Source organism: Pelodiscus sinensis, chromosome 24, assembly GCF_052426305.1.
Source record: "Pelodiscus sinensis isolate ZL-2025 chromosome 24, ASM5242630v1, whole genome shotgun sequence".
NCBI classification, from domain to species: Eukaryota; Metazoa; Chordata; order Testudines; family Trionychidae; genus Pelodiscus; species Pelodiscus sinensis.
Window position 1 is genome coordinate 20964222 of NC_143075.1, and position 19684 is coordinate 20983905.

Consider the following 19684-nt stretch of genomic DNA (forward strand, 5'->3'; position numbering starts at 1 on the left):
GTGGTCTTTCGCGCGCACACACACACACACATACAGCCTCCTCCCTTTTCTAGGCAATGCTCAGTTTTAAATCTTTTTCTTGTTTCCTTCTTTAGAATGGACTCAAATCTTATTTTGCCCTCCAAAGGCTTTTGCATCTGCACTTTCAACACCCCCATTCCCAGGAGTGGCACGTTATCTACACACGGGTCACAATATTTAAAGCAGAAGAGAAGTTTCTCTTTGTGCGTGCGTGAGCCGTGGTTATGTTTCTATCGTATTACGGGGGGTGTCTAATATAATACCATTATGTTAACCCGATTGGTAATACTAAGGGCTCAATTGTCAGATGCATATGAACTGCATTTGCACAGCGTGGAGGGGCACTGACCTTGTGCCACCCAGGACAGGTAGTAGTTAACGCAGTGCAGCTTAGTGGTTGCTCTAATTTACACCCCTAAGGAATCGACTCCTAGCAGAGGCTTGGATGGAGCAATGGAGGTTTGGAGGTTGCCTAGGAAGGGGGTGGAAACTCCATCACTGGAGATAGTGAAGAGCAGGTTGGACAGACGCCTGCCAGGGATGGTCTAGCCCCGCGGTTCTCAACCAGCGGTACGAGCACTCTTAGGGGTACTCGAGAGAAGTCTGGGGGGGACGTCAACACAACGGAAATTTGGAGAAAACGGAATTTTTGTTGGAAGTTTGACGGCGCTGGATTAGTTTTGTACTTTTTACACCCACAAATTTCATCGCCAGCCTGGCTACGATTAAGTTGTTCAAACAAATGTGTGGCAATGGTAGAAAAAAATGTGCGTCTGAAAACTGTCGGTACTGGGGGCACGTCTAATTTTTTTTTTTTTTGGCAAAAGGGGTAGTTTATAAACAAAGGTTGCGAAACATTGGTCTAGACTGTGCTTGGTCCTGCCGGGAGGGCAGGGACTGGACTCGATGTCTCTCGAGGTCCCTGCCAGTTCTAGGAGTCTATGGTTCTAAAGTGGCCACAAATACAGACAGGGGCTGGAGCCCTGGGTTGCTGGGGAGTGGGAGGGAACGGCAGCAGCTCTTCTGCCTGCTGGGAGCCAGCACACGCTGGGGGTCTGGCTGCTGCTGCCACCGAGCGCCTGCCAGGATCCGGCCCCAGCTCTGGGCTGGAGTAAATGGGAGCCTTGCCCCCGGCTCGGGCAGCACCGCCAACCCCCTGGCCCCCTTCCCTACCTGCTGCTTCTCGTTCTCCGCTTGCAGGAGGCTCTCGTCCCGCTCCTGCTGCAGCGCGGTGATCTCCTCGCTCAGCTCCTCCTTCTCCGCCTCGCAGCGGGCCAGCAGCTCCTCTCGCTCGCGGCTCAGCCGCTGCAGCAGCGCCTCCCGCTCCGACGCCAGCTCCAGGCGCACCGCCTCCTGCCCGGACCAAGCAGCAGACGCCAGGGCTCTAGGCACAGGCCCGCAGCCACGGCTCCGGTGCGAGCCCTTCCCCGTGGCCTCGGTGGCGGGAGCCCAGGCAGGTGGGTATGAGCCCCGGCACTGACGCAGCGGGTTGGCTCCGCCTTTGTAGGGCCCGAGGAAACTCGCCAGCAAGCCACACGGCCCAGCGTCGTTGATGATGGTGAGTTCTCCAGGGACCCCGGAGGGCCTGGCAGAATCTGTTGCCCCTCGGCCACTAGCCACCCCGTTGCTGACCAAGCACATTCCTCCTAGGGGCCTGGATGCCGGCTGGGCTCCAGCCAAGGCTTTCCCACGCTGGGGTTATTTTTTCGGCGCCAGAGCAGCTGCTCCAGGGCGGGCCTGGAGCGACCCGGCTGGCCACAGCGCGAGTTGCCCCGGGGCCGTTTCACACCAATCCAGCCCACCGGGCCCTGGAACTGGAGCAGAACTTCGGACAGAGAGCGCGCCCTGGCCTGGACAGCCAATGGGACGGACTCACGTCCACACGCACCAGGGCAGCCCCCCTGACGCGGGCCGGAGCCAGCCTGGGGTCTGCCCCCAGTTTGAATCAGAGAGCTCCCGAAACGAACACCCCCCCCCCCCCCCCCGTCCCAGCAGACACAGGAATAGGCAGGCTGGAGCCTGCGGAGGCCCAGCCCCCCCAAACGGCTCTGCCAAAGCCCCTGAATCTGGCCTCCGGCCCCCCTGCCCGTCCATCCTTCGACTCCTCCTCAGCTCCACCGAGGCCCTTCAATCCTGACCGGCTGCGCCCACGACCTTTGTGCCAGTCCTGCTCTGCCGACCCCCCCCGCTAGCCCCGACCGTGGCCACCCGTCTCCAGAACCGGCCAGTCGTCCTGAATCCTGCGACTGAGACCCCCAGCGACCCACCAAAGCCACTTCCCGCCCTCAGTGGGGCTGCAACAGCTTCGAGCACGTCGGAAAGATCAAGGAACTCAGTGGTTCCCAAGCTGTTTTGATAGCGGGGACTGGCAAACCCAGACACACTTCGCATTCTATTTGCATATTTGCATATTCATTATGCAAATTATGGACCTGCAGGTGAGGTACTGCTGGTCTGCCAAAAGCTCATCCCCCAGAACCCCAGTGCCTGTCCTAACTCCTAGACCTGTGGGTCCCAACTGGTGGCCCGTGGTGACTTTTTTGGTGGTTCACAGGATCATTGTCCAAAGTCCACGAAATTTGTGATTGGCCTGGTGGTCTGTGGACTGAAACGAGTTGAGAACCCCTGTGCTAGACCCTCCACTACCCCCCAGAGCCAGCCACTGACGTCACGGTCCCTGCATCCAACCCCCCCGTGCCAATCTCCTGCCCCCAGAGCCCCCCAGTGCCAGCCCCCCACCCCAAACGCCTCAGTGCCAGCCCTGCCCCCATGCCCCCCCACTGCGAGTGCAGCCTCTGGAGTCCCCCAGCACTAGCCTGGCCCCACTCCTCACCTAGCCCTGCGCCACACCCGGCAGGGGCGGGGTCTCCTCCCAGTTGTGGGGGGCGCTTCCCTGCGCGGTGGGAGGGCCGCACGAGCGGCTTCACCCAGCCCTCCTGCCGCGTGGGGGGGGGCTCTTCCACGGCCCCCAGAGCCGCCACGGCCCGGCGGTTGGGAACCGCTGAATTTACTGACCCGCAGCAGCAAACGGCCTCGGCCACGCAGCTGGGAGCCAGGCCCAGCTCCGTGATGGAGCCAGGGCAGGAGGATCCCAGGGACCCTCGCTGCCTCTCCCCGGAAGCCCACGGAGGGATTCGAGCTCTCCCCCCCGCAGGGCCTACGCCGGAAGGGCCGGCGCCGGCCCCACAGATGTTGCCCTTGACTCGGACCGAGCCTGGGCAGCGGGGGCGCGTAACGTGGCGCCGGCTGGAGCCCAGCCCGGCGCCTGCCCCAGGGCCGTACCTTCTCCCTGTGGAGCCGCTCGACGTCCTCCTCGTACGCCGCCTGCTTGTTCCGCAGCACGAGCTGGGCTTCCTGCTCCACCTGAGCCAGCTTCTGAGCCAGCAGCCCCGTCTCCCTCTCCAGGCGGGCCACCTCCGTCTCCCTCTGCTGCCGGGCGCTGGCCAGCTCCACTGAGGCACAGCAGGGCCAATTAACACCTCCCGCCCCAGGGGAGATCTCCAAGCCGCCCTTCCCCAGGCGTGGGAGCCTTGGCAGCGTGGGAGGGGCGGGGACCGACCACCCCTGACCTGTGCCCAGCCCCGACACCGGGACTTTCCACAGGGCTCCCAGCGCCACTCTCCCTGGCTCACGGGGCACAGAGAGCAGCAGCTGCCTGGCGTCCCTGCACGCCACGCCCCGACTCCCTGCCCGGTCACCCGGCCAGCCAGTGGCAGAGGCAGGACGAGATGTCCCGGCCCTGTCTCCTAGCCACTGGGCCAGACTCCTTCTCCCTCAGTCCAGCCATTCCAGACGGGGCCGCCGGCCGCCGCTCGGCCCATGGGGGATGGGAGGAAGGAAGCGGGTGGGGCAGCCAGGTACCCTGCATGGTCTCCTTGGCCAGGAGCAGGTTCTGGCTTTCGGCCTCCAGCTGCTCCTTCCGGGCGTCCAGCTGAGCCAGCTGCTGCTGGAGGTCAAACAGGCTGGTCTCCAGGGCATCCTTCTCCGACCTGGGGAGGAGCGAGCAGAGTGAACCCACCCGGGGAGGGGGAAACCCGTAGGGCACGGACGGGGCTAGCGCCAGAGCCCGGCCGGAGGAGCAGGCCCCCCATGTGGTAGGCCCTGGACCGAGCCGGAGTAAAATGGCTCCCACAGCACTGACGACCGAGGTCCTGTGGGTCCTGGCAGGCGGTGGCCCGAGTGGGAGGACGACCGGCTCGTACCGTCGCCACAGAGCCCCTGGGGTCCCTGCAAGGCGGCGTGGAAGACCCCAATGCGCCCTCCGGCCAGGGGCCCAGTGAATTCAGAGCCCCTGGACGCTCCCTCAGCAGCCCCTGCCCCCGGGCTGGGGAAGGGAGACGCTGGGGGCGACGCCTCAGGGGGCCCCCAGGAGCCTGCACTGCGAGAGCCCCCCCGCAGATGTACCAGGCAGCAGTGAAGGGCCCCCGCCCCCCCTCACACCTCCTGACAGAGCCGGGGCAGCGGCAGCACGGCCCAGGGAAGGGCCAGCCCCGTCCCCGCCAGGGCGGGGGCACAGAGCCCGGCTCCAGGAAGCGGGCAAGGAGGAGGGGGGACAGGGAAGGCCGGAGCTGGGGGAGACACTGACCTGCTGGGCCATTGCAACATGAGAGATTCCATCTGCTCCCATTCGGCACGGCTCGGCGCTCCCCCCGCCCCGACCTGACACAGCCCGTCCCTCCCGACTGTTTGCAAACACAGCTCCCTAGTAACCATCACACACACGAGTGCACACGCACACGCACACGCACACGCACGCGCACACCCCGGCAGCTGCTCCACGGAGAGCTCGCTGTGCACCTGGCCCCGTGACACCCCACGTGCACCTGGCCCCTGCCCCGTGCCCCGTGACACCCCACGTGCACCTGGCCCCTGCCCCGTGCCCCGTGACACCCCACGTGCACCTGGTCCCTGGCCCCGTGACACCCCACATGCACCTGGCCCCTGCCCCGTGCCCCGTGACACCCCACGTGCACCTGGCCCCTGCCCCGTGACACCCCACGTGCACCTGGCCCCTGCCCCGTGCCCCCATGACGCCCCACGTGCACCTGGCCCCTGACCCCGTGACACCCCACATGCACCTGGCTCCAGCCCCGTGCCCCCATGATGCCCCACGTGCACCTGGCCCCTGCCCCGTGGCTCCGTGACTCACCACGCCTGGATCCAGTGGCTCCAGGAGCCTCTCTCGACCCTCCCAGCTGGAGTAGCAGGGACCAGGGCGCCTGGGAAGCCTCCTGCCCTCTCACCTCCCACCCTGCACCCTTGCTCTCGGCCCACCCGCCCACCCCAATGCGTTGCTGGGCAGGGGCACATGCAGCTACGCCCCAGCAGGCTGCACCCGTTGGCGGCCCCGATAGCACCGTGCGAGCGCACAGCGCGGCAGAACCCATCAGTGCTCTGAGGAGCAGCACACGGGAGAAGTGGGGGGGTGCCGCCTGGCCATGGCAAGGGCCCGAGCCCCCATGGGAAGGGGGCAGGGAGCCACGGGCTGGCCACTGCACCGACAGGAGGTGCCAGGGAACCCTTCTTCCCCCTCCAGCTCCAGGATGGCCCTGGCCGCGTGCGTGCCCCCAAGACAGGGAGCCCAGCGCGGCTCCCCATGCCCAGCACCCGGGGCGAAGGGGGGGCTCACGTCTCCAGTCCCAGGAGGGGCCCCACTGGAGCTTACCGAAGCCCAGCGACTTCCTCCGCCAGCCCCCTGTTCTCCCGCTCTGACGCCGCCAGCTGCACCACCAGGCTGGCCTTCTCCTTCATCAGCGCCTCCTTCTCCCGGGCGGCTCGCAGCAGGGCCTCGGCGTGCCGCTCCTGCTCCCGCCGCGCCTGCCCCAGCTCCTCGCCGGCCGCGCTCCTCTGGCGGGACAGCTGATGGGCCGGGACAAGGACAGAGCTGAAACTGGGAGGCACGGCCCCGTCCTGGGCACCCAGCCCCCAGCAGGGAGGGAGCCAGGCTGCAGCCCCTCTCAGAGGGACCCATCTCATCCTTTGTGCCCGCCTGTGGCTCCTGATCCCAGAGCTCGCCACCCTGCTCCGCTGCCCTCCGCTGCTGGCTCCCAGCACCCCCAGCCTGCTCCCCCCTCCCCCACCCTGCGCTGCTGGCTCCCAGCACCCCCAGCCTGCTCCCCCCTCCCCCACCCTGCTCTGCTGGCTCCCAGCACCCCCAGCCTGCTCCCCCCTCCCCCACCCTGCGCTGCTGGCTCCCAGCACCCCCAGCCTGCTCCCCCCCCCCCCTCCCCCCCCCACCCTGCGCTGCTGGCTCCCAGCACCCCCAGCCTGCTCCCCCCTCCCCCACCCTGCGCTGCTGGCTCCCAGCACCCCCAGCCTGCTCCCCCCTCCCCCACCCTGCGCTGCTGGCTCCCAGCACCCCCAGCCTGCTCCCCCCCTCCCCCCCCCCCCACCCTGCGCTGCTGGCTCCCAGCACCCCCAGCCTGCTCCCCCCTGGCTCCCCACCCCCAGCCTGCTCCCCCCTCCCCCACCCTGCTCCTCTGCCCTGCACTGCTGGCTCCCAGCACCCCCAGCCTGTTCCCCCTCCCCCACCCTGCGCTGCTGGCTCCCAGCACCCCCAGCCTGCTCCCCCCTCCCCCACCCTGCGCTGCTGGCTCCCAGCACCCCCAGCCTGCTCCCCCTCCCCCACCCTGCTCTGCTGGCTCCCAGCACCCCCAGCCTGCTCCCCCCTCCCCCACCCTGCTCTCCGCCCCACACCACCCGGTCCCCAGCAGCCCCGGCCTGCTCACCACCAGGGAACCCAGCCCAGCCCCATACCTGCCCCAGCTGCTCCTGCAGCTGCACCCTCTCCTTCTGTAGAGCCAGCAGCTCCCGCTCCAACCTCTCCCGGCTCCGCTCCACATCCTGCAGGGAGCGCTCCAGCCCCTGCCTCTCCGTGTCCAGCTCCAGCTTCTCCTGCTCCAGACGGACCAGCTCGTCGCGGATCGAGGCCTTTTCCTGCTCCACCTCCTGCTTCTGCCCCAGCAGGGCCATCTTCTCCTCCTCCAGCTGCCAGGGTCAGGAGAGACCATCAGACCATCACCGGCCTTGGAAACACAGCTCCCACCCCCGGCCCCTCTCCTTCTCCAGGGGCCTCGCCCCTCGGTCCAGGACCCCTGGTCTAGGACAGACGGACTAGGGGGCTTCTCCTCCACTGAGGCTATGTCTCCACTACGAGTTTTCTCGGCCAAAAATATGCTAATGAGGGACTCATTTGCATGAGTCGCACTCTCATTTGCATATTTTCTGCCAATCCGTTTTTACGCCGGGGGGGGAGGGGGGTTTGCCCACAAACAAGCAGCGTGGACGTTTTCTTTCTGCGCAAAACCCCCTTTTCCCACAAGGTCCTTATGCCCCCAAAAAGGGGGGTTACCGATCTTGCGGGAACAGGGGTTTTTGCACAAAAAGAAAAGATCCACGCTGCTTGTTTGTGCGCAAAAACCCCCGGCGCAAAAACGGAGCGGCAGAAAATATGCAAATGAGATCACGACTCATGCAAATAAGTCCCTCATTAGCATATTTTTGGCCGAGAAAACTCGTAGTGTAGACGTAGCCTGAGGCTCCCCTGGGAGAGCAGAGATTCAGACCGATGCTCTTTTCCCCCCGGCTGCCTGCCGAGGTCGGGGTCCCCCAGCAGGAGGCTCCCTGGGGTGCTCCACCCCACCCCCGGCGGCACCGACCTGGCTGATGATCCTGTTGAGCTCGATTTTATCCTGGGCCAGCCCCTCGTTCAGGGAGCTCATCTTGGACAGCGAATCGCGCAGCGAGGCCTCCTCCGCCTTCAGCTTGTTAGCGGCCAACTCCAGCTCGGCCCGGCTCGTCTCCGCCTGGGAACAGAACCGCCGGAGTCACGGCAGCACAGCGCCCAGGATTCCCCGCCGGGACCGAGAGGGAGGAGAGGATGCAGACGGGGGTCTGAATCCGACAAGCCCAGCCGAGGGCAAGGACCCTCTCCCAGCCCCTGGGCAGCCTCCCCCATGGCCCAATGCCGCAAACTGGCTGCAAACTGGGCAAACTGGCTGTGCCCTCCAATGGTTAGGGCAGGTCATGGCATCCTGGGGTCTATTCTTTCTGGAGGGTTGCGCCCGGTTCTGGCCCCCCACTACAGAAAGGACGTGGACGCATTGGAGAGGGTCCAGCGGAGGGCAACCAAAATGAGGAGGGGGCTGGAGCACATAAGAGGCTGAGGGATTTGGGCTTATTTAGTCTGCAGAAGAGAAGAGCGAGGGGGGATTTGAGAGCAGCCTTCAACTTCCTGAAGGGGGGTTCCAAAGAGGCTGAAGAGAGGCTGTTCTCAGTGGTGACAGATGCAGAACAAGGAGCAATGGTCTCAAGTTACAGTGGGGGAGGTCTATTAGGAAAAACTCTTTCCCTAGGCGGGGGGGGGGAAGCGCTGGGCTGGGTTCCCTACGGAGGGGGTGGAATCTCCATCCCTAGAGGTGTTTAAGTCCCAGCTTGACACAGCCCTGGCTGGGATGATTGAGTTGGGATTGGTCCTGCCTTGGGCAGGGGGCTGGACTTGATGACTCCTGAGGTCTCTTCCAGCCCTGGGATTCTATGATTCTACGATCCCAGCTGTGATCCTGACTAGCTCTGTGACCTCAGGCAAGTTCCTTTCACCCCTTTGCATCTCCAAGGGCCTCCAAGCACTGTCTAAATCAAGGGCACAGCACCTGCGAAGCCAGGGGGTAACCTTCACCCCCTTTGACAGAAGCAGCAATAGTCAGTAGCCTGCTCAAGAGCCTGCAGCAAATCCGGTTTGAAGTAAGTATTTGAATTTCCACCGTCCCGAGGAGCCCCGTAGCTTGCACCTCATTGTGCTAGGCGCTGTACAAACCCAGAACAAGACGGCCCTTGCCCAAATTGCTGGCAGTCTTAGTACCAGGCAAGACAGAACAGGTGGCTACAGACAGACAGAGGAGTATCATGAAACAATGGTAGTCAGCATGATACACAACAGGATGCAGAAATCCTGCTTCCTGGTCTTGTGTTGTAACCACTAGGCAGCATTCCCCCCTGCAATGGGAACAGCATCTGCTCATCAGATCGGGCAGTTGTGAAGCTCTGTGTGTTTGCAGGTCTTGCTGCTCTCGATTCGAAGGAGGTGTGCACCCCAGAATTGGACCAAGCTGATTAGAGCATTCCACCGCCATGAATTAATAAAACAGAACACCCTCTCGTTAAGATTTAATTGGACCATGCGGGGCTTCTGGAGGAACGCTCAAATGCTAGCGGCATGCTAACCGTTTCTGCTAATCGCAATGGAAGGAGGGGAGAACAAGAGTCAATAATCTGCGACTGAAAGAAAAGAAATAGCTGAGAACCCTGAATCGGGGCCTCATTGGTGTAGATTCTATAGAAGCTTCTGATCTGAGACCTGTTTGTGGAGATGTAGTTAAGTAAAGTCAGGAGAGGCGATGCCCCAGTCGGGATCCCTGGTTTGTAAAAGTTTGTTATAAAAAGACTAGATAATAGAGCGCACTGCGGAGCGTTCTCTGAAACTATCCAGAGAGGTTTTCTCCATACAACTTACTCCCAGGTGGGGAAGTGACCGGCCATCCCTGCTGGAAATGACTCAAAAGCATCTCCGATTCTAGGCAATTTGGGACGCTCTCACTCTATCGCTTGGGTCTGCGTGTGCTTCAATCTAGGGCCGTGCCGTTTCAGATCAGAGCTTGCTGACTTGCATTAATCTTTCGACCGACAGAACGGCCACGTTCCCATGGACTTATTCCTGACTCCATGTGACGATGTGTCAGGGTTCCTCCGATCCTGCAGCCCCATAGCAGCATGAACAGACTCCGCCAGCCAGTAGAATAGAGGGGGTTTATTGCTTCTCCCGGATACAGCACAGCCTAGACGTGACGTGGCTACAGGAGTCTGGACCAGGATGCCTCAGCCCCCTTGAGATGGGGTCCCTGGGCCCCTAGATTCCAGCCCCCTCTTTAGACTGGTTCTTTCATGATTCCAGCCCCAGACTGCCCCATCCCCCAACACTCACTTCCTAGTTCCCGCGCTGCCCTCAACCAGCCCGACCGGTTGGGTCTTAGGCAGCCCACCTGCTGGGCACCCACACCCCACAGCCCAAGCACAGTGACCAGCAAGGTACTGACACTATATCACACTCCACCCGGAGGGACAGTTGAGTTCTGAAAACCCCGAGTAACAGCTTAAGAGGAGAGGGGCTAGAAGGGGGAGAATCCTTAGTCGAGATCTCCTGGGGGAGCTGCCCTTTAAACAGATCGGTAGATGGGAAGAGGAAAAGCGAACGCCGCGCCCATCTCGCCCGTCCCAGCCAGGCCACGTGGCTCCTGAGCCCCACTGGAGGACCTGTCCCTGCCCCTCCGCAAGCCCCTAGTGCCGCTCATGGTGCAAAGACCCACCTTGCCAAGAGCCTCTCCCATCTCCACCTTCTCATTCTCAGACACCTCCTTCTCCAGCGTGGCTTTGTGCAGGGCCTCCTTCACGAGGATCAGCTCCTTTTTCAAACTGGATTTCTTCAGTTCCAGCTGCTCCTGCTGTCTGTGGCTGCAGGACACAAAGAGGCATCACACACAACCCCATCCATCAGGGGACCTATAACCCCCCACCTCCCTGCAGGAGCCAGCTCGGTCACTGGCGAGCCATGCAGGGAGCACAACAGAGGGATGTTGAATAGCTTTGTGGAGCGAATCGCCCCATGGGTGGGACTCTGCAGGCTGAGTGACACGCAAAGTCAAACGAGATGATCTGCTCTTGGAATCTATGTAGGGCGTACTTTGTGCTGGGGTCTGCTGGGGTGAGCCCAGCATCTCTGGGCCCGGCAGCTCGGAGCCCAGCACCCCTGGGCCTGGCAGGTCAGAGCCCAGCACCTCTGGGCCTGGCAGGTCAGAGCCCGGCACCTCTGGGCCCGGCAGGTTGAAGCCCGGCACCTCTGGGCCCGGCAGGTCAGAGCCCGGCACCTCTGGGCCCGGCAGGTCAGAGACCAGCACCTCTGGGCCTGGCAGATTGAAGCCCAGCACCTCCGGGCCCGGCAGATCAGAGCCCAGCACCTCTGGGCCCGGCAGGTCAGAGCCCGGCACCTCTGGGCCTGGCAGGTTGAAGCCCGGCACTTCCGGGCCCGGCAGATCAGAGCCCAGCACCTCTGGGCCCGGCAGGTCAGAGCCCAGCACCTCTGGGCCCGGCAAGTTGAAGCCCGGCACCTCACAAAATTAAGCTGTAGCCATGCTGATCCCAGCACACGAGAAAGACAAGGTGGGCGAGGTCATATCTTTTATTGGACCAACTTCTGTCCCTGAGACAAGCTTGGGAGCATCTGCAGAGATCTTCACTGCGTATGCTCGACAATCCGTCCTGCCTTGTGATCAGCAGTGACACCCTGCGCACCTTCCCCAGGCATGAAGAAGAGCTCCATTGGCTTGAGAGCTTGTCTCGTTCACCATCAGAAACTGGCCCAAGGAAGGATATTACCTCGCCTGCTGTGTCTCTCTCTCGGGCTATGTCTACACTGCGTGTTTTTTTCCGGCAGAACAGATGCAAATGGAGTGCTCATTTGCATATCTCGTGCTCTCATTTGCATATCCTCTTCCGATCCTTTTTGCGGAAGAGGTTTTTGCAATAAAAAGCCCCGCGTAGACGGGGCCAGTTGTCAGGAAAAAAAACCCTTTTGCGCAAGATCCTTTATGCCTCAAAAAAGGAGGTTTACAGGCTCTTGCGCAAAAGGGTTTTTTTCCCGACAAATGGCCCTGTCTACACGGGGCATTTTTTTGCAAAAACCTCTTCCGCAAAAAGGATCGGAAGTGGATATGCAAATGAGAGTGCACGATATGCAAATGAGTGCCTCAAGATTTGCATATCTTCTGCCGGAAAAAAATCACGCGGCGTAGCCAGAGTGATGAGAAGTGAGCAGACGGCAGGACACGCTGGGCCCCCGGTTGGGAGTGGGACGCTGGGCGTGGACACCGGCAGGGCTTGCCGTGTGCGCTGAGAGAAGGGCTGGCACATACGAGCACCAGGCGAGGGGGCCGGTCGCTGGAGGAGGGCGCACGAGGGGCCCATCTGAGGTTTGGGCTTTGCTCCGTGCCTACCCTCTCCCCACTCTCCCCGCACCCACCCGCGCTCGATCTCCTTCTGCGCCCGCTCTGTGTCCTTGGCCATGTCCTCCTTCTCGTCCTCCAGGTGGTCCCGCTGCCGCTGCAGGTCGCTGTTGGCCAGCTGCAGCCTCTCGCTCTCCTGCCGCAGGGTCTCCACGTGCTGCTGCAGGGCCTGCAGGCTCCGCTCCAGGTTGCTCTTCTCACTGACAGACAGGCCCAGACGGACAGATTTTGGGGGGACTGAGAACCCTTTTAAAAACACAAACTCCACCCCCTTCCTTCTTCGCGGGCGCGCCGGCTGCGGGCGCCTGAGACAGACTCCGCCACACGCTGGAGCCCGGGGGCAGGGTGGGGGGAGCTCCCATTTACGTACCTGCCCAGCAGGTCGGCCGAGGCCCGGAAGCGGCTGGCCTCCCGCACGGCGTCGTCCCTGGCCCGCAAGGAGCGGTCGACGTTGTCCTTCAGCTGCAGGATCGTCTGCTCCAGGGAGCGCCGCTCGGCATCGCTCTCCGCCAGCTGCTTCCTCAGCGAGCTCACCAGCTCCTGGGTGGCTTCGTACTTGCCTCGGACGTCCTAGAAACGCCAGCCAGTCAGCTCCCTCTGCGGCGCCCCCCATGCTGGCCACCCCCGGGGCACCCCGCTGCCCGCACCCCCTGCCATGGTCTAGCCACGGTCCCCACACCTCCTGCATGTCCCTACCCTCTGGACAACCATCTCCACAGAATCCTACACCCTGCCAGGCACTTCCCCCTAGGGCTTCCCGGCCCTCCGTCTGCCCCTTCAGGCTCCTCTAACAGCAGCCCTGGTCCCTTCCCGCTCCCCGAGTGGGCCCCCCAGAAATGCAGCCTCAGCAACGCAGCCCCCTCATTCCATGCAGTCTCACAGGGCTGGGGAGCCGGTCTGGTTTGGGGAGCCCTATTGAGGGCTGGGAGGTGGCCATGAAACTAGATGGGTTTATGAAGGGGATGGTTTGATGAGGTAACATGATCTTGGTAACTAATTGACCATTCATTATCAGTGGGAAATAGGTCACTGGAGGGATGATAGGAGTTACTATAGAGAACTTTCTGGGTGTCTGGCTGGTGAGTCTTGCCCACATGCTCAGGGTTTAGCTGATCGCCATATTTGGGGTCGGGAAGGAATTTTCCTCCAGGGTAGATTGGCAGAGGCCCTGGAGGTTTTTCGCCTTCCTCTGTAGCATGGGGCTCAGATCACAGCTGGAGGATTCTCTGCATCTTGGGGCCTTCAAAGTATTTGAAGACTTCAATATCTGAGACATAGGTGAGAGGATTATTCTAGGAGGGGTGGGTGAGATTCTGTGGCCTGCACTGTGCAGGGGGTCGGACTAGATGATCATAATGGTCCCTTCTGACCTTAAAGTCTATGAGTCTATGAAGGACCCATGGCCATGTGCTCTGGGAGAGACCGCCCCCCTCACCTGCAGCTGCAGCTGCCTCTTCTGCAAGGCAGAGTGCACCATGGCCAGCGTGGAGTCGGAAAAGGCTGGCGAGAGGCTGCGCCGGGGGGAGGAGCTGCGCCGGGGGGAGGTGCGCCGGAGGGGGGACGGCGTGCGGAGGCTGGAGGAGAGGCCCCGCAGGCTGAAGCCCGTAACGTCGCTCTCCGACACCTCCATCATGCGCTCCGTGCCCGTGAGGTGGATGGCGCTGTCGGCATCGGAGAGGACCGCCTGCGGAGGAGAGACCACAGCGCGCCGCTGGGTACAGGCAGGAGAATGCCAAAGTCATGTCCCTGCGCCCAGCGTCCCAGCCACAGTGCGGGGCACGGCCCCTGACGCGGCCAGCACTCAAAGCTCGAAGGGAGCAGGCCCCGTTTTCCCAACAAACGAGTTGTTTCATTCACAGCTTTCGATGCCCGGAGGCGGGGTGAATCGAGTAGCAGATTGAGTTAGAAAAAAACGTTACAAAAGCCAGAGCGTTTCATTCCGAACACAGTGAAAAGTTGGACACGGACCCTTTCGTTTCCGCTTCCAGCTTTTGCCAGGTTTCAAAGGTGGGAAACTCCTCCCACCCCAAAATGAATGTGAAAAACATCAGAAAGAGAAACCACTCTGGGAACACTCAGACCTTTTTTTTTTTTTTGCCCCAGCTCTTTGTGGGAAGACCTTTCTGTTTGGTTTGAATCGAACAGGATTTTTCTCCACCTTTTTCAGTTCAGCCCCCACCCTGCAGCTGATCCGTTCGCTGCCCTGCCCATCCACTGGGTGCCTCTCCCAGGTCGGATTGGCAGGGATTTGGGAGGGCTCTCCCTTCCCCTGCCGCAAGTGAGACGCCGGCCGCTTGCCTGGATCATGAGGGTATTTCACTGGATTGATTTCCTGCCATTGCAGGAGCCTCGGGTACTGGTGCACCTGAGTCTCTCCTGTTCTCTGTCTGGGGCATGTAATGGGCGAGTCTCCTGTGCACTGTAAAACTGCTCCGGTTTCAGTGCCTGGGTTCAGTGTGCGGGTGCTGGCAGCCTGTGCTACACGGGAGATTGGGGTAGACGATCCGGTGGTTCTTTCTGGCTGTACATGCTGTGACACTGTGACTGTCACTGCTCACTGCTCGCAGACCCCAGGGGTGCCCTGCCTTGCTCACGGGACCCGCCCCCCGTACCTGAGCCAGGTCTCGCAGCGTCTGCTGGAGCATCTCCGACTCCGTCCGCAAGGCCTCGATCTCCTCCGCCTCCAGCACCGCCTGCTCCTGCGCCCGCGTGGCCTCCTGCAACCAGAGACCCGGCGTCAGAAGGGAGTGCTCGGTCTGGCCCACAGGTCCCTCCTGCCCCCAGCGGGGCCGAGAAAGCCCAACGCTGGGCTGCGATCAGCCCGATCCCACAGGGAAGAGGCAGGTGAGCCCTTCTCCGGAGCACAGGCACCCGCTGACGGAGACAGAGCCGGAGGCTCAGCCGCTGCATCGTGGGTTCAGCGGATCTCGGCACCTCCGGGAACCAGCGACGCCACAGAAGCCGCCGAGTCCCTCACCAGATTTTCCAGCTTCTGGGTCAGCGTCTCAATGGTCTTCTCCTTCTCCGAGTTCTGGGCTTTCAGGCGGTCCAGGGTCGCCGTCATCTCAGCGATTCTGGAGCAAGGCAGGGACGGGGGGCGGGTCAGGGCGAGCAGAGGAGCAGCAGAGGACACGCGCTCTATAGCATAGGGCCAGAACCCAATGGACACGGGCCGGCTAAGCATTCGGAGGCCCCTGGGGCCCCATCCAGGCTAGAGAGCAACAGCACCCTGGGAAACCCCCCAGCCCACAATCCCGGCCCAGACGTTCCCTCCCCTCTCCCACTTCAAGCAAGCCCAGTCCGCTGTCCTGCTACCGTCCTAAAAATCCCTGCCCCTCCCAGATTCCCCAGCTGAGCTCTAGTAAGAGACCAGGCCTGGGGACTCCAAAGAAGGGCTTTGCAGGAGCCCCCGATCTGCAGGAGCTAGCCCGCCACGTGTCTCCGGCAGCGCTGTGCAGCCCGCTGTTAAATCGCGGCGGGGTGGAATTATTGGCCTCCGTTATTAACCCATCGGGAGGCTTTTCCTAGGTCACTAACCAATTGGCGTGGGGGAAATAGGGACACCGGGTCAGGAGAACCGAAAGCCCCTCAAAGGTCAATGAGCCAGGGGAGTCCCAGGGCTGGGGGCTGAGCATCGCGGCTCCACAGGGCTCCGGCGGCAGGGCGGGCGGGAGGTTAGGGCTCCCGGCAGTTCTAACACGGACACACGGACTCCCCTGGCAGAGGCTGGGGCCCTGGCCCCTCCTTCCCTGTGTGACGGCGCGTTGGGGGTCCCCCGTCTCCTACACCCCGAAATGGCACAAACAGACTGCACCAGCCGGTGGAATAGAGGAAGTTTATTGCCTCTCCAGGATACAGCACAGCACAGATGGAATCTGGTCACAGAGCTGGGCTAGGATGCCTCAGGCCCCCTTGAGATGGGGGAGACTGGGCCCCTAAACTCCAGCCCCTTTCCCTAGGCTCTCCTCCATGCTCCCAGACAGCAACTAACTAACCCTCTTCCAGCCCTGCCCCCCAGCCAGGGCAGCATCCACCTTCCTTTGTTCCTCTCCATGGGGGGTGTCTGGCCATACCGGTTGAGAGGTCCCTTTGCATAGTGACTCATCCTGTTTTGCTGGGTCGTGGTACCCACGGCAGCCAGTGGGGGTTACCCCAGAGCCAGCAGCATAGAAGCCACCCAGGTACCCCCACTACATCACACCCTGTCAGCGGGATACGCTTCACCCATAGCCCCGTCCGCCAGGCCCCACGCTCCCGGATCTCCCCTGGGGCCACCACAGCCCGGCGAGTCCCAGGGTTCAGGGCCCGGGACGCCGGCCTTGGTCTGGGGTCCGTACCTGGTGCTGAGCTCTGCTTTCTCCAGGTCACACCTGACCTGCAGCTGGATCATGTCGCGCACCTTGTCTTTCAGCTGCTCCTCCAGCTGGGCCAGCAGCAGGGCCTGCTTCTCCAGGGCCGCGCCGGCGCTGCTCTCCGACAGACGCAGGTTGCTGCTCAGGTTGAGGCAGGAGGCGTGGATGGTGCGGCTGCACCGGCTCAGCTCATTGTTCAGCTCCGACAGGTCCCTGCTCCGGGGACACAGAGAGGGGCGTTTCCGGGGGCCCTGGCCTCTCCAGGAGCCCCCTGCCCTGTCATCTGCAGGGCTCCCGCCCAGGTGGCCTGACGGGGTCTGAGCCCAGCGGAGCCCGAGCGTTGAGAACCTGCGCTCCCCCGCAGGGAGACGGTTACTCCGGGCCCCGGGCAGGCCCGGCAGAAAGGAGGCCAGGCAGCCGCACACGGCTCCAGGGCTGCGAACGGGTTTGTCTGGGAGACTCTTCCGTTCTCCGCGCTCTGGGTGTTCTCCCAGGGATCCTGCGGGCTCCGGGCAGCTCAGGCAGCTTTCCCAGGCCCAGCTCCTCGGACGGTTAGAGGAGCCCAGAAGCCACCAGCCCCAGGCACGTCCCCGCCCCCACCGCCCTCCTGACCTCTCGGTCATGGTCTTCATCTCGCTGAAGTGGCGCCGGAAGCCCACCGCCTGCCGCCAGAGGGTCAGCAGCCGGCTGTGCTCGTTGCTGAAGTAGGTGTTGAACGACTGGGAGGGGAGGGAAGAGGAGACGCCGTGACAGCCGGGCCCCACGCGCCAGGGTCCCCCTCCACGCTTCCCGGCCAGGGCCACGCGCTAAGGGGCCCGGCCAGCACGCCCTGGGGATGCCCAGGCCACAGCAGCCCACGAAGCACCAGGCCGTGATCCTCCGTAACGGCCCACACGTGAGCGAGCCCGGCTCCGTGGGGCGCTGCGTTGCTCTCGGCATCCTGCAGGGGCCGTGGCCACTGACCTCGGTGGCTGCTCCAGGCAGGGCCGGCCCACAACGTTTTGGCACCTAGGCGGGGAGCTCAAATGACGCCCCCGTGCCCCCTGGCTGCCAGCAGCAGACACAATTTTCTACACGCTGGGGCCTAGTGGCACCCCCCACGGTCTGGCACCTGAGGCAGCCCCCTCAGTTCACCTCATGGTAGGGCCGGCCTGGATCCAGGCAGGATTCGTAGCAAGAGCCAAGTGTATCGGCATTTTGACGCTGCAGGATCCCCTCCCCCTGACAAAGGGCTCTGCTCCCACAGCAGCCCTGAAATGCAGCCACCTCTGGGGCGACGCAGTGCCCGCTGGCCCAGCAAAGCCAGAGCAGAGCGCCCTGGCCACCCTGACTCTCGCCCGCCCTGACCTCCTCCTCTCGCCTCCACTCCACCTCCCGCTGCTCCAGCTCGTCGCGCCCCTTGGTCCAGTCGGCCGTCAGCTTGCGGATGTCCTCGCTGAGGGCCTGGTTGGCGGTGTTGGCCTGGTCTAGCTGCTCCCGCAGCATGGCGTTGACCTGGGCCAGGCTGGCGCTCCTGGGGACGGGGACACGAGGAAAGCGTCAGCGCCCACCGAGACAGCCGGGGCTCAGGAAACGAGGGGCCCACGCAGAGGTGGGAAGGGACCGACGCTGGCAAGAGGCCCGAGGTAGGTGGGACCTGGAGCACAGCTCTGAGGCGCAGAACAACCCAGATCCGGACACGTCACCGGGAACAGGACAATCGCTGCCCAGCTCAGGGGCCTTCCCGGCAACCGTCTTGGGGCCCCTTCCAGACACTGACTGAGCCTCACCCTCCCCGCCCCCCGACTGCCAGGCAGCCACCTCTGGGGCGCAGCGTAGGAGCTGCACACAACAGGGAGCAGGCAAAGAGCCCGTCCAATCGAATCTGCGGAGGAGATCTGGGGCAGCCAACGCAGCACGCCATGAGGGAGTGTGGCCCTGAGGCTGGGGTGACTGCCCGACTCGGCCAACGCAAGAGGCCCAATAATGGGCGCGCTCAGGATAGCTTTACGCTGCCAACACCTGGCACCTCCATAGCATGGTGCCCCTCGGCCTGGGCTAGGGGTTCGTATGGACTCCTGGGGGAAGGGGGGTGAAAGCCAGCCCCCCCCAGCCACTGACGGGGTCCTGGGAGGCCTCCAGTCCAAATAGTAACGCAGCCTGACCAGCCCCAGGCACAGGGGAACGCTGGACCCCAGGGACAGACTCCTGGCGTGGCCCCGTGCTCCGAGGAAGCTGCCCTCTCGCTCTCCAGGCGGACGGTGCAAGCCGGGCCCAGAAGAATGGGGCTCCGAGGAGGCGGCTGCCCAGCCCCATGTGCACCCCAGCGCCCAGTGTGGGGCCCTGTGGACCCTCCAATCACCAGCTGTAGGGGAGCCCCCCCCCCCCCCCCGGCCACACCTTTGCTGCTCCTCCTCCAGCCGGATGAGCGCGTTCTCCAGGTCGTTGCTGTGCTCTTCGTCCTGGCGCAGGCGCGAGTCCGTCAAGTCCAGCCGGCTCTGAGGGAGGGAGCGGGCCGGGCCCGGTGAGCGGGGGGCCGCGGGCCCTGGAGAATGACGCCGTCCCTTCAGCGACCCCCAAACGCCACCCCAGCCCTGCCTGGAGCCACCGCCACAAGCCCCTCAGGCCGAGGCTGCAGGGCCAGCTGAGGAGCCGGCTGGCGCATCCCAGCCTCCAAGAGGTGCCACCGAGCAGACTGCCCCTGGCCGGCAGGCACAAAGCAACGGCAGGTGGAACCCACCCTGTGCCGCCTGGCGCCTTGGCTCAGAGCGAGGCCTTCCTGGCTGGGGCAGCTGCTGCGCCCGCTGGCAGATCCAGAGGTCGCTGGCAAGGACCCACCCAGGGGACCATTTCACGAGCAGGGCGGGCCCCACCGAGCTGCTAGCGGGCGACGCTCACCGTGAGTCGCTGCTGCTCCAGCTCGGTTGATTTCTCCAGCAGCTGCTGTTCCGCCTCCCCACACTTCTTCTTGTACTGGAGAACCTGCAGGAACGCCACAGCTCAGGGCCGCGCCAGCCGGGCCCCGGACACACGCTCCAGCCGCAGCACGACAGAGAAAACGCAGCCCCCGCCCTGCGCCCGCCCTGCCCCTCCCATGGGGCCCCGCACTTCGGAAATCCCAGCTCCTGGCAGCCCACCCCTGGCAGGCCCCTGCCACCCCCGGCCACCTTAGCTCGACGTGCCAAGGCATTTCTGGCAGTCCCTGCTGGCGCGAGGCTGGAGCCTTCAAGACGGGCCCCCTGACCCATAAGCTGAGAATCTTCAGCTAAGTCCAGCAGG

General features: G+C 63.3%; 1 protein-coding gene across 5 annotated transcripts in view; it reads right to left on the bottom strand.

Annotated features, from left to right (window-relative positions):
* The window catches only part of CROCC (ciliary rootlet coiled-coil, rootletin), a 76571-nt gene that overhangs the window by 31855 nt on the left and 25032 nt on the right, over window positions 1-19684 (bottom strand). For all 5 annotated transcript variants that reach the window (XM_089773016.1, XM_075906402.2, XM_089773015.1 and 2 more), the window contains 17 exons: window positions 19304-19387; window positions 18806-18903; window positions 17774-17939; window positions 17039-17145; window positions 16412-16639; window positions 15052-15148; window positions 14687-14791; window positions 13510-13758; window positions 12445-12644; window positions 12092-12274; window positions 10383-10527; window positions 7680-7826; window positions 6778-7008; window positions 5687-5880; window positions 3883-4010; window positions 3304-3473; window positions 1195-1374 (listed from right to left, as the gene is read on the bottom strand). In XM_089773016.1, coding sequence (XP_089629142.1) covers window positions 1195-1374; window positions 3304-3473; window positions 3883-4010; window positions 5687-5880; window positions 6778-7008; window positions 7680-7826; window positions 10383-10527; window positions 12092-12274; window positions 12445-12644; window positions 13510-13758; window positions 14687-14791; window positions 15052-15148; window positions 16412-16639; window positions 17039-17145; window positions 17774-17939; window positions 18806-18903; window positions 19304-19387 — 2712 coding nt within the window. The remainder of the gene's footprint in view (window positions 1-1194; window positions 1375-3303; window positions 3474-3882; window positions 4011-5686; window positions 5881-6777; window positions 7009-7679; window positions 7827-10382; window positions 10528-12091; window positions 12275-12444; window positions 12645-13509; window positions 13759-14686; window positions 14792-15051; window positions 15149-16411; window positions 16640-17038; window positions 17146-17773; window positions 17940-18805; window positions 18904-19303; window positions 19388-19684) is intronic.